The sequence below is a fragment of the Leiobunum rupestre genome, chromosome 10 (genome assembly GCF_980474605.1).
Source record: "Leiobunum rupestre chromosome 10, qqLeiRupe1.1.hap1, whole genome shotgun sequence".
Classification (NCBI taxonomy): domain Eukaryota; kingdom Metazoa; phylum Arthropoda; class Arachnida; order Opiliones; family Sclerosomatidae; genus Leiobunum; species Leiobunum rupestre.
This window is the reverse complement of record NC_143393.1, coordinates 6,662,051-6,675,984: the sequence shown is the minus strand read 5'-3', so window position 1 is coordinate 6,675,984 and position 13,934 is coordinate 6,662,051. Positions and strand designations below refer to the sequence as shown.

Genomic DNA, 13,934 nt, shown 5'->3' with positions numbered 1-13,934 from the left:
AAAATTAACTTGGGCCTAGGGCCCCATAAAGTCTTAATCCGGCCCTGCCCACGCCCGTTTCTCAGACGCGGACAATTGATCCTTAAACATTCCAAACATATAATATTTAGTTTTGTGATAGTTTTTAATTTGAAGATTCACCCTATTATTATAACTAAAAAAGCCACTTTATTTAAAATTTGGGTATTCGGTGGTAGCTCGTAGCTAATCCCTACTTAAAACATCCGCCATGACACAAATCAACGTCACAATGCAACACCCACGAGCACCTTTAGACGAACAGATTGAATGGATCACCACTGAACTATAACCTTTCAAATAATACTACAAACCAAACGGCCATTAAAAATCAAATTTAAAATACAAACCGAATAATAAATTGCCCTCCTAGTGTAAATATAAGTCCCCTATTTTTAAATACCTCCCGCGGGTGAACCGATGAGGATAAATTTACATAATATTTCACAGACTGCCTTTTCTTACTTAAGCCTTTGTAAGGCAATTTCCAGCGCAGATATTCAGTTCAATTCAACCCATCCCACTTTGAAAGAAAAACAAAATCGAGATAGTGAGAAAAAATATCTTCTAGAAGTAGCGAGATATCACCAAAGTGTGTTGAAAAGCCGGAGACACCCTGGGGTATGTTTTTCACCCTGGATAAACAAAAAAGTATCGGAGGACCGGAAGAAAAGGTAGATAAAATAACGTTCTTTTGCCGCGAGTTCTTTCCAAGCGAGTCACGTGCCGCAGAGAGTCTGTTTCTCCAAATTCCGAATAGCAGTCCGTTTTTATTTAAAAAGATCGATGTCACGTCTATTTCTCGTTATTTTTATTCCGATAAAGTCCTACTTTAGAAGGAAAAAATGTAGTTTACCTTTGCTAGAGTCATAAAGAAAAGTAGATGGTTTTCGTAAAAAGGTTTCGTCGGGAGAGCATTTTATATTCATATAAATATCTATTTACGTCACTGATAAAGTCTGTATCAGCCTTTTTTTGTTTTATTTTGCTGGCTCAAGGATTAATTTACATAGAAATCAGTCGTTCAATTATAAAATAGTTACGCTTTATACGCAAATCTAGCCGTTAAAGGTTGTTTTGTGAAAGGGAGAAGCTATCTGAAATTCGGCCTGAATTTTTCAGACGATTCTGTGAACCTTTAAGCATAGACCACCTCCCCCAAGAAGGAGTGAAAAGAGGTGTTTCAAAAGTTATGTTTTTTTCTTTACAGCAAACAGAAAATAGCCGCGTGAAAATTCTTTATTTTCCGAAATAAAAAAGTCGTGCACCTAGGAGCAACAAACACAAGGAGAACGCAGCTAACCTCTATACACGCTAACGCAGTGTTGTGTACAAATTTCATTGGACGAACCTTTACGCTGAACGTTTTATGGGCGGGGGGACGGCAATTTCTGAATTTTCCCCTTCCGACGGAATCAGGTGCTTAAGCGTCTAACCAATGAAAACTGTAAGCAAGAAAATGCACGATTTTTGGGGGGTTACGTTCTCCTTGTGTGGGGTTCTGTGTTGGTTGCTAATAGCGTGCACGAGCCAGTTTCTAGATTTTTTAATGCTGCGCGTGCTCGTCTTTGTACCTTCAAAACTGCCTCTACTTGCCGTGAGATGGCGCGCTCTTTACAAATCCGCATCACATTCGAGACATCAAAAAATATAAATTATTATACCAGCGATACGTGTCCCTCCTGGGGTAGGTGGTCTGTGCTTTGAGTAAGCTTCTCGCGTTGACCACTACGCGGCTGTATGTAAACTGAAAAAAACTAATTGGGAAATCGTTATTAATCAAAAATGAAATGAAATAGATGACGTATGCAAAAGGATGTACGGATTCTACCCCAATTAGACCATTCCTTCCTAACTAATGAGTGACAGTCGACAACGTTACGCCATTCACTGCTTAATTCCTAAACTATTAATTAGCAAACATCTCTGGATTCTAGAATCGGTCGTCTGCTAAATGGTGATTCAGCAACGAAGAGATGACGGTAATAGATGGAACCTTCTACGCTAAATGAAACTATTCGCTTGTTCTGGTGACTACACCGTGAACTATACATCAAGTTCAGAATATTGGAGCTACACTTTCTTATCCTCCTCAAATGGAGGTGCAAACAGAGTAAATTGGTCCAGAATTTATGACGTAAAATGGACACAGGCAGTCATTTTGTTTAAACATATTTACCCCACCTCGAACTCCAGTGGTGTAGGAACGGGGGGGGGGTAAAATGTACCCCCCTTGAAATTGGAAAGGGGCGCAAAAGGATGCTGATGAGGGGGAGCCAAATTTAGCATCCAAGCTGTACCCCCCTTAATCCAAAACGCTCCTACGCGCCTGTCAAACTCTTTACCACCACAAAATCGGAGTAAAATGACATCATAGCGTTACTCTTCTTACCCTACTCCGAAATCCCAGAACAAACGAAAAGTATAAACTTAGTGTACTCTAGGAGCAACAAACACAACACCCCACACAAGGAGAACGCAACCCGTCAAAAGTCGTGCATTTTCTCGCGTACAGTTTTCATTGGCTAGACGCTTTAGCGCCTGCTGCCGTCGGAAGGGGAAAATTCCGAAATTATCTTCCCCCTTTCCGTAAAACGCTCAGCGTAAAGGTTCGTCCAATGAAATTTGTATACAACACTGCCTTAGCGTGTTTAAAGGCTAGCTGCGTTCTCCTTGTGTTTGTTGCTCCTAGGTGTAATTATGCAATTCCGTCTGCATAATGAACATCTAAGGTAATGGGATTGTCCTATGCAACGAATTAAATCAAATACAAACTTTGTATTTGTATAAAAGACGTTCCATTTCCGGTTTGACGTCATAGTGGAAAGCCCCAAATATGAACCCGTTGACCTTAGCAGTTATATATAAACCGGAACATTGCGTGCCATTATTTGCAGTCTGATTATTTTTCGAACGAAAAAAGATGGAAATGTAACATAAGGTATACGTCGTGTGTATCAAAACGTCCTGGGAATACGGAGAAAGAGACGTTTGGCGTAAATGGGTCGTGACATAAACCGGGACAAGAAGGATTTGTAGTCGAGGCTCTTCAGTCACCTCGCCTGGGCGGGCTGTGGTCGTTCGAGAAGAGTCAAGAGCGATTTTCGGGCCAAAGATTAATTTTCCTTTTGACCGAGAATGGAATCGATTACTTTTTCAAGACCATAAAGCTTGTTTCGTAGAAAGGACGTTTTTATATAATCTGATATCGAATATATTATTTAGCCAGGTCGTACCCGTACTAAATAGACGCTTAAATAAAACCTATTCACTGATTTGCCTAGAAGTAATAATAATACCATGAATCTATTTAACCCATGAATATTCAACTGGAATACCCTAGGTCACCTCTGGCGACGCGTGGGGCGGAGCCAATTTATAGTGACGGAGTCGAAGTAGAACTCAGCTGTGTCAGCTGTTATTTATAAGCAGTCGAAGCGTTAGTTCCTAAAATGACGCGTTATGGTTATGTTTCCTTTTTGCAGTACTTATCATTAATCTATTTAAATAAATAGATCTATTTCATATTATTATTAGAATAGATTTTATTAGAATAAAATGATAACAGAGCATTTATTATTTAATAATAATATGGCAAAAATTGACTCAGGTTTTCTTCCAAAGTTTCACCGAGGCTTAGCTTTTCAGAGATAGTTTGTATGTTTAAATTGTTATAAATCTCACAGACACTCGATAGCGTAAGATTGCTTTCAAAATATCGGAGTAACATTCCTTTTTAATTTATATTTTTATACTAGAAAGAATTATAACTGTAAAGCTTATTTTGAACAAAATAACGTGAACCGTACCTGAGAAGTCATTTCGCGGCTATTCTGCTCTCCGAGCTCTCGTAAACTATCTGGCGCTGAAATGACATCATTTCCGAATTCGTTCTTATTGGCTTAAAGAGTAAATCACTCGTATGGCGCGAAAATAGGCTCCGCCCCACGTTCCCTCAGAGTATACCGTGGCTAATGATAGAGTTGGATATTCATGGGTTAAATAGATTCATGATAATACTTGTAAATGAGTGATATTTTAAAGAACGCGCTGCTTAATATTTCAATATGGAATGGCGCGTCGTTATCAGCGTTACCTTTACAAATAAAAGTAGCATAAACCAGTTTTGGAAATAAGGCGGTGGCGTCGGTCAAAGACCAGTTTATTTTGGGCTAAGACCAGTAAATTAAATAGAATCTGGGGGGTTCACTGGTCATAATGGCCTGTTTATTTTTAATTAAAAGTATAATTCTATACCGAAAAGAGAAAATGATAAAAGCGTTGCGCTCTCAGTTTCTCCCAGCCAATGAAATTGCGGATTTTTACTCCTAAATTGAGCGTATTTCGTGGCATCTGGCAGTAATGCAATTTGACGTTCTTCCGCTACAATCAGTCAGATTCGTCGAACTAAATTAAGAATATGTTTAAGAAAATAAGCATAGAAGACATTGCAATTTCGTTATGACTTTTAGAAACAAAAAGAAGGTCAAAAAGGAGTAAAACTGTTTTTAACAAGAAGATGATGAAATAATTTTTTAAAGTTCCCGAAGAAATGTGATAAATATCAAAGCTCTTTGGTTTGTGATAAATAAAACTCATTATAGTTCCTAATCGCTATTAACAATTCGCTTTCAAAGGTAAAATAAAGGGGGGGAGAGGTGGAGCAGAAAAGGGTGGTCATGACCAGTTAATTTATTTTTAAGAAGGGGGTATAGTGGTCACATTGACCAGTACTTTTAAAAAGCGTATTTCCAACACTGGCATAAACTCGTTACTATTTGATTCAGTGACTCGCGCATGCGCGTAGGGGAAGAATGAAAAAGAGAGCGGGATTTATTGAAGCACCTATTAAGTGATTTTAAATCGTTTGGAAATATTTGAACATTAATAGAAATAGTAAAATAGAAAGGTCTAGATCAAAAATGGCTCTACATCAATGAAGAAGATTTTAACTCGGACTACGTTGAAGATAAGAGCGCGCGACGCACGTTTGGTGTCACGCGTCAATTGAAGCGTTCACCGAAATGTCATTAAAACGAAGGTAGGATCAAGAATGTACTTATTTATACTCAGGGAAAATGAATATGTCGAGATTATTTTTAGCGTTTCTCCAATTCCACCCGTTGGGGCCCCCGGTATGCTCCTCCGCTTTAATAAAATCAAATAATACTGCAATCTCATTGGTTCTTAGAAATTACGATTTTCGACGCGATTAACGCTGCTGCGAGGACGCAAAAAATAAGACCGCCTCCTTTTTTCCTCCTCCCCCCCCCCCCCTAGCGGGGTTAGGGCCTCAACGTGTCCGTCGATAGTCTCGACATATTCATTCTCCCTGAGTATAAATAAATACATTCTTGGTAGGATGGAGTTAAATTACGCGAAAAGGTAGAAAAGTCCATAATAAAAAGGGGGCAAAAAAGCTAAACACTGACAAATTTATAGTAATGATAAAACTTAGGAAATACTTGGAGCCAGTAGGTCTTCGAGTCAAAAACGAAATAAAATTGAGTTAAAATAGGCATAATTTCCAGCGGTAGACCGGTTTCGCCCTATTTGTAGCTCGTCAGAACCGCGCAAGGAATCTGGCTCGCGAATAAACCGAAAACAAAAGCTAAGCCTAAACATTAAAAAAATTCAAAAGGCGTTGCGTAGCAATGGAAAGTCACATAGGGTATATTGATGGAGAATTAAATGTACGATAAGCTAAAGCATAAGTCTATATTATTGTTCCATAAGTTTGTCACTTTCGGGAATATTTTACTGAGAAAATCTCCCCCTCGCGAGTAGCTGTCAAAGGCTACGTGTGATGCGCTAGCGAGCGGACGCAAAACGGCGACGAAGCCCGTAATGCAGTCTGTCTTGTGAATAGCTCTCACAAGGAGACTACCCGAGGTGGTTATCTCCGATTTGGTTCAAACTAGGGTGGTAAGTAGACCTTCGTGTAACTTGAAAATCCCTAAAAGGGTGGACAGGAATGGGCTTTCGTTTTGCCATCGCAACCAAAAATGTTTTTCACAACTTAAAAACTGATTACTCGTATTTACCCAATATATGTATATTTACTCTAATATACCAAAATTGACGAATATTGGTCCAAATGTACCAGATTTAGCCATGATCTGAATTATGTATCTAATTGATGAACCTTTTTTATGAACCTAAAAATATTGTTAGGGGGGGACCGTTAAAATCTTCGATTTTCCCACGTTAATTTTCATAGAGAAAATCAGTTTTTAAGTTGTGAAAAACATTTTTGGTTGCCATGGCAAAACGAAAGCCCATTCGTGTCCACCCTTATAGAGATTTTCAAGTTACATGAAGGTCTACTTACCACCCGAGTTTGAACCAAATCGGAGATAACCACCTCGGGTAGTCTCCTTGTCAGTAAAACTTTTGCACGTGAAGAATAGGAAGTGTCACACTTGTGTGTATCAGATTTGTAGCCCGGTGTACCGCAAACAGAGTGCACACCATTGGAGGTCCTCATCATAATGCCCTTCAATATTATACACTTATGGTCAAAGTGAATAAAAACCACCTATGGATCGACTTTGTGCGCACTCTCTGTGGTATGACTTTCCATCGAGTGCAGTTAAATTCCTAAACCAGCCAGTCTTTTGGCACTTCCCACCAGGAGGCACCATTTCTACTTTGGCACTTCATTCCTGCTTTCTCTCAAGTCCAAAGTTTTAGTTCGCAAATAACATTCATTTCAAAAAACAGTTTCCATTTGACACATTTATCAAAATATGAAAGCGATCGTAGTTATATACAATTTGGTGTATACCCAATTCAGGAGGTCCATAAACCATTTCCTCAATCGCGTGGCTTTAATTGAGACTGGACACCCGGATAATATCCGGGACCCATAAACACCAGCGGCTTCCATTTCCGCTATAAAGTTTGTTCCAACTTATCGGCAATATAACTCCCAATTTTGCTCAAATATAATATAATCGGGGGGTGCGAGTATTACCCCAGGGAACCCCCATAAATCAAAACTAGAGAGAGACCGATCGAAAATCTCCGGAGCTAAAGTCCCTCAAAAATCATATTTTAAAATAAGCCCAATAGACTTTCTAGTGCGGTAGTTAACTCCGGCAATAAATATTTATGAGTCTGAGAAAGAGAGAGAAGGAACTCAGTAGGTACGTGCTTGTTTGTCTAAGAAAGATGTTGGGTAAACAAGCATCCAAATGGCTGCAAGCCCTCTCGCTCCGATTTCGGGTGGGTAAGAATGGATTGGGTGCGGACAAAGCGCGTGCTAAATGGATAGATTTTCGAAAACCCGCAGGATCGACTTCCCGCAAATCCTATTATCCCCCGGCTCCTTCGAATATCAAAGTCGATTTGAAATTCACTCGTTATCCGGGTTGAAGTCTGCCTTGGAAGGAGGAAGCTACTTCCCAATATATATAGAAGGATTTGCAGATACCTTTTTCGCGCTTTCTAGAAAATTGGAATGCGAGCTTGAATAAACAAGACGTTTCCGTCATCCCAATTATACGGATTAAAATAAAGAGTGCTTAGCGGCGAAACTGAGAATGTCTTAAGCACCTGGAAATTACGTTAGTTTTAATTTATAATAGTGGAAACAAGAAGGTCGCTGTTAAAGTTTCCTACGCAGCGTTAGGAAAACGATTGGTTCACACGTTCAAGTTCAATCGGGTTTTAACGAAAATTGAACATGCGCGATATGGTCAAAAAATTATGAGTTTGACTGTACGCTCGTCTAATTAAATGTGTTGCATTTTTTAATAAAATGGACCTATAAAGTAAAGATTATTGCTTTTAGACAAAAACTGTAAAAATTGTATCTAGTGCAAAAAATGCACCATTGTTGTTTTGCATAAAGATAATTTAATCTGTAGTATTTTTGTAGCCCAGTGATAGAGTTCCAATATTGGCCGCTCTCTCATTTTCGGCGCTGCTTAGTGGTTTGTAGCGGATATAATCCGTAAATTGTTGGTGTTTTCCATAAAGTTAATTGCCTGATTCAAAAATTGGTAAAAGTTTCAGACGCGAAAATTAGTTAATTGCCTGATTCAAATATTGGTAAAAGTTTCAGACGCGAATATTAGTTAATTGCCTGATTCAAAAATTGGTAAAAATTTCAGACGCGAAAATTTTCTTAAAGTTTCAGACTTGAAAATTAGTTAATTGCCTGACGCTAAAGTTGGTAAAAGTTTTAATAATAATCACCTAGGTTAATGCCCACCTTAGGCCCAAGCCATCGAGCGGCTTTTAATGCTTTTAAACAGGTGACCAGGTTACAAAAAATGGGTAAAAGTTTCAGTCGGGAAAATGGGTAAAAGTTTCAGACGGGAAAATTGGTAAAAGTTTCAGACGGGAAAATTGGTAAGAGTTTCAGACGGGAAAATTGGTAAGAGTTTCAGACGGGAAAATTGGTAAGAGTTTCAGACGGGAAAATTGGTAAGAGTTTCAGGCGGGAAAATTGGTAAGAGTTTCAGGCGGGAAAATTGGTAAGAGTTTCAGACGGGAAAATTGGTAAGAGTTTCAGACGGGAAAATTGGTAAGAGTTTCAGACGCGAAAATTGGTAAACGTTTAAATGGGGAAATTGGTAAAAGTTTCAGACGGGAAAATTGGTATACTTATCAGACGGTAAAATTGCTAAAGTTATCATAACGTTACTGACGTTGATCCATGGATCTACGTAAGCCAGCAATCATTTTGGAAAACATTGTATTTCCGTGTTAGGTTTAGAAAATGAAAGAGGATTTAAAACATCATTATTTCATAAGTTCCAACACGTACTTACGTCTCTTCGGGTATAAAGGCTAAAAAAGACGTTTGTGGGACGACGCGAAAGACATATCACAGTAAATCGCCCTTGTAAAAATGCGTCGTCAGTCGGAACTAATGACCGCACTTGTTAAGAGGCGGTTGGGTGGGTGGATGCTACAAAGTTCAACAACTAATAGACATATTGGCCCATACTCTCGCTAGAGTCATTTTCGGATATTGGACTATTCGTTATCCAAGGAGGACCTCAGACCTGAAGCGAACTTTATATTTCGAAAGTTCATTTTTCGAAAGAAAATTCTTGGCGTCAGCCATTTGTTATACCCATCTAAGAATGATTTTTTTTATTCTTTACGGCGACAGCCTGTTTTTAAAGGGTTGGATTTTATGGATTTTGGCGGCGAAAGTATAGACCGTTTAACCTTCACCATCTTACAGAAACGCTTTCGGAAATAGAATTTCAATATATCAAGTGGTTATCAGAATTGAATTTAATAAAAACGCGGGTTCCACATTTCTTAGAATCTCACGTAAGCTATTTTTACTTTTCCTAAAGACTTACAATATTAGTAGAATATAACTTTATATTGATATACCCCTAAAAATGGTGAGAAAATTCGAGTCTATCGGAACATGTTTCATTCCGATGGCATCGTAAAAAATATATCTCTATTGAAAGCGTGGAATATAACAGTATAGTCAGTATAGATAGGAATTATCACAAAAGTACGATACATTTTCTACATAACGCGTCGAATGATTTGACCTGGTACGACCTAAGACGTCCAAAGCAAGTCGGAAGTGCCTGAAGTATAACGCCTAGCGAAAATAAGAAAGGCTATAGAAACCAATATACGGTCCCAAGTATTGCTCTTTGTGTGACAACAGCGCGTAAAAACGACGGAGTCAATTATTTGCGGACTAAAAGCGCCGTAGAAGACACATTCCACAAGAAGCAAAACGAATATCCGAAAACTTATCCTTTTCTTTTCTCCGCGACTCTGTCCTTTTCGATTTGTTGGCATTAAGAATAACGGGATGGTTGTGTTCGGAAAGGCACAAACAAACAAGCTTTTATTCTTGTCCTCTTAATAACCGCCAGACAATATTTCTTTCGTTCCTCTGGACTCGCTTAAGGCTGCGAAGGGACTTAAATGTCTAAGTGCACTCCCAAATCGGAAGCGTAATATATCCATCTCCTTATATTGCCAATATTATATGTTATAAAATACGCTGTTTTCCTAAAATACGTTTTAGAACTTAATTTCTTTTTCTCAGATATACTCACAAGGAGAGTACCCGAGGGGTTTATTGCCGATTTTTTTCAAAGTCAGGCGTAATTTAGACCTATATGAGATATGAAATTTCCCAAAAGGAGACGTTGCACTACACATTCGATTTGCCATGGCAAACGAAAATGTTTTTGACCACTTAAAAAAAAAATAAAATTTTTGCCTTATTTTACCCAAAAAGTGTTACAAATTTACCCCAAAAATGTTCAAATTTACCCAAACTTAATGAAGTTTACCTAAATGTGGTTCAAATTACCCATTTCGTGATTTTAAATTTTTTTTAAAAAATTCGTAGCCTGAAGTACCCTGTGAAACCGAGAAAATCCCATGCTTTTTTAAGTGGTCAAAAACATTTTCGCTTGCCATGACAAATCTAATAGGTATAGTGCAACGTCTCTTTTTGGTAAATTTCATATCTCATATAAACTCTTTTTTTTTTTGGAATTTTGCTGGGTGCGTTCATCTTGAGTTTACCCACCTTAATCCCCATTATCCATATCCTGGGACCAAAGACCCGAGCCTAGACCCCCTACCGGTGGTTCCAGGTAATGGCCGACTAGCGGGCGGCCAAAAAGAGGGGTCGAAAAGACCGCGAAAAAGAGTGTATAGGTCTACATTGAGCCCGACTTGGAACAAAATCGGCAATAAACACCTCAAGTTCTCTCCTTGTCAGTACAGGAAGTGTATCGTATCCATCTTCGTTGGGGTAAATATTTTAAAGTAATTTTTTGGGCTTGCCACAACCATAGATATAAGAAATATATATAAAGGTCTAGATAAATTTCGGGGCGTCTAAGCCTAACATAAAATACGGAATTGACACCTAGCAGACACCGAGGAAGGCACGTGACCAAGAGCGCGAGCTTTTTTAGCATTTTAGTACTAAGTGCTTGACCTTTCCGCAGGCCGTAGTCTTTAGACACCATCTGTTGGTGACTTTTAGTATAATTTTTAAGCAGGAGACAATGGCTCTCGCGACGATAGTACGAGCTTTCTTACCGATAGATAGCGCCTTATACGGATAGCCTGCAGAAATTACGCGTTTCTGCTAGCTGTCACCTCCGTATTCACTCCCTTTGAAATATTTTATCTAGACCTTTATATACGTTTACTATATCTATGGCCACAACCCTCCTACGCATTGTAACCCGGCCACCTGAATAAAGGCACACGAGCTTGCTAGATGTCTTCGGCATCCCGTGAAGGTCTGTGCCAAGCAGGAATGTTAATATATATTATTTTTGGCTAATATTAGACCATTTCATTTACGACTTTTTAGGCTTTTATTTTTGTTTTATACGGTTGTAATAGTGGTGTAATATAATTAGACACTTAATTCCTAATCTACAAATCTTTTGGTCTTGAGATGCAATTTTGGTCAGTCCCCGATGGGTGATTATGTAGTAATACAATTAGCTAAATTGTTATTGCCTTGGTTGAAAGATAGCTTCGAAATTGTTCGGTCGCTACAAAAGACTGAGAAGAATTAATTACGCGTAGTCTGCTATAACATTTTTCTTTCCCAATGACCCAACAGAATATTAACGCGCCTGGTAGTTCATTTATCCCTGAACACGGCTGTATTGCGGTTGGAGCACTTCTACAGGCGTCATTAGATAAAAAAAATAGCCCAAAATATTACTGAATATATTTTTAAGGGAGTTGATATAATGTTATAGCAAAAATTGGTAAAGATTCTCTGTCAAATTTCACGGGTAATATCACAATAAAAAACTTTAAAAAATTAAACTTTCTTCTAAAAATTACAAGTGTTATAAAACACCCTTCAATGGCTAAAGTTATGAGCCGTAAAATGTAATATCGTAGTAACCTAATCTATCAGTATACGCGGTCAAAAATGAACAAAATACCTTTCAACAAAATTAATGGAGCCTTTTCATGCCCGCGGTTGACTATGTCTCGGGTTCAGAATGACGTTTTTATAACGGCGCCAAAAAAAATGATAAATTGTCTCTAGGTTAAGCGCGTCAATAGAGACATAATATAAAGCTTGGACCATATTATGTTGGTCTTGAATTAATCTTAACGCTAATATCGTATTATGATAAACGATATACCTTATTTAAAGAGCGGAATCTGATATTCCACGCGGAGAAATTCCACCCAGGAAAATAAAAAAATGTTGTTTTAATCTTCAGCAGGTTGAAGCTACCGGACCAAATGTCCGTCAATTGGATCGACTAATGGCCGGAGAAATCTTAAGGTCAGTCCCGGCTGAAGTTCAAGCGGCGAATGGGAAGTTCGTGACGGGTGGTGACGTCATCAGGAATATGATTAAAAGCCGAGCTTTGGACCGACTCGGCGGCGGTGAGGTGCTGAGGTCCCTGGACCCTTTGAGCGGAGGAGAGGTGCTGAGGTCGTTGGACAGGATAGGGGGAGGCGAAGTACTCAGGTCTCTGGACAGACTCAGCGGCGGAGAGGTGTTGAGGTCCCTTGACAGACTCAGTGGTGGAGAGGTGCTCAGGTCTCTGGACAGACTCAGCGGTGGAGAGGTGCTGAGGTGAGTTCCGTATTTAACGGAATAAATTTTATACCATCCACTTTTCTGGTCGCCTCGGAGGAGTGGGTAGCCTGCTATGGGGTGGCGGGTCTCCGTATGAGGCGCAGTAGTCCTGTTTCCCGGCCTTTTGGGGCAACGCCGGGTGTCCGGTGCCAGTTGTGCCGGGTTACGTGGACCGCTGTGTGCTCGTCGTTCCCCTTTAGGAGCTCTTTATGAAGGGTATGGCACTCTACCTACGTAGGTAGGGTGTCGGCTGGAGTTGCTATAGCATCCGCAACTTCTGCTGGGTTGAGCGGCTTGCGTCGAAGGTGAGACCGTCAGTGGTAGGGTTCTCTCGCTGCCTTGGCTGTTTTGTCACCTGTCCGGACTGTGGACACTGGCGTAGGGCATTATGATGAGGACCTCCGGTGGTGTGCACTCTTTTTGTCGTACACCGGGCTACAAATCTGACACACATCCGCTTTTCCACGTTAGACACTATTTTAAAAAATCGAGTATTTTTCTTTTTGTCTATAATAACAGAGCTCTGCCCTCTGGATTTCGCGGGGTCCCACCGAAACGCAGCTTGGACTCGCTGACCGGAATGTCATTCGGGAAAAGCAAGCGACTGGACAGTCTGAGCGGGACTGCATTCGGACACCAAAAAAGAAACTTCGACGAAATCGACAACGTTGGATTCAACGGATTCACTAAACGAAATTTCGACGAAATTGACCGATCTGGTTTCAACGGATTATACAAGAGGAACTTCGACGAAATCGACCATTCCGGATTCAACGGATTCGCCAAGAAAAACTTCGACGAAATTGACCATTCCGGATTCAACGGATTCGCCAAGAAAAACTTCGACGAAATCGACCATTCCGGTTTCAACGGATTCGCTAAAAAGAACTTTGACGAAATTGACCATTCCGGATTCAACGGATTCGTGAAAAGGGAAGCTACGGCTGAGAAGAAACCGACCTCTTGAATATGTAAATTAGTTTCCAAATTATGGTCATATTATTATTTTTAATATAAAACTAATCACATTTTTATCTCCACAGAATCCCGCATGAATTCAATGTTTAAAACAACACTTGAAATTTTGTTGGAGTTAGTTTTCTAAAATTATAATCAGTTTATCGTGTATAATTATTAATTTAATTATATTTTCTGTGAATAAAAATAGTTACCTAAAAAAATAAAAAGTGTAATTAATTATTTCGCACCATTTATATAAATTATATTTAAGTGATTGTTAATCCTTTAAAATAAATATTATATTAAATAATATTATAATAGATGAAATAAACCAAAGAAAAATATGTATTAATTAACGAAAAACGGGTTCCAAAAT

General features: G+C 39.1%; 1 protein-coding gene across 2 annotated transcripts in view; it reads left to right on the top strand.

Annotated features, from left to right (window-relative positions):
* Positions 1-13,934, top strand: part of LOC149923464 (uncharacterized) — a 41,520-nt gene extending 27,586 nt beyond the window's left edge. The window contains exons 2-4 of one of the 2 annotated variants that reach the window (XM_090160978.1): positions 12,237-12,595; positions 13,118-13,569; positions 13,642-13,934. In XM_090160978.1, coding sequence (XP_090017104.1) covers positions 12,237-12,595; positions 13,118-13,565 — 807 coding nt within the window. In that variant the 3' untranslated portion in view covers positions 13,566-13,569; positions 13,642-13,934. Of the gene's footprint in view, positions 1-12,233; positions 12,596-13,117; positions 13,570-13,641 lie in introns of both variants that reach the window. The other variant, XM_090160977.1, reaches the window with a different exon arrangement.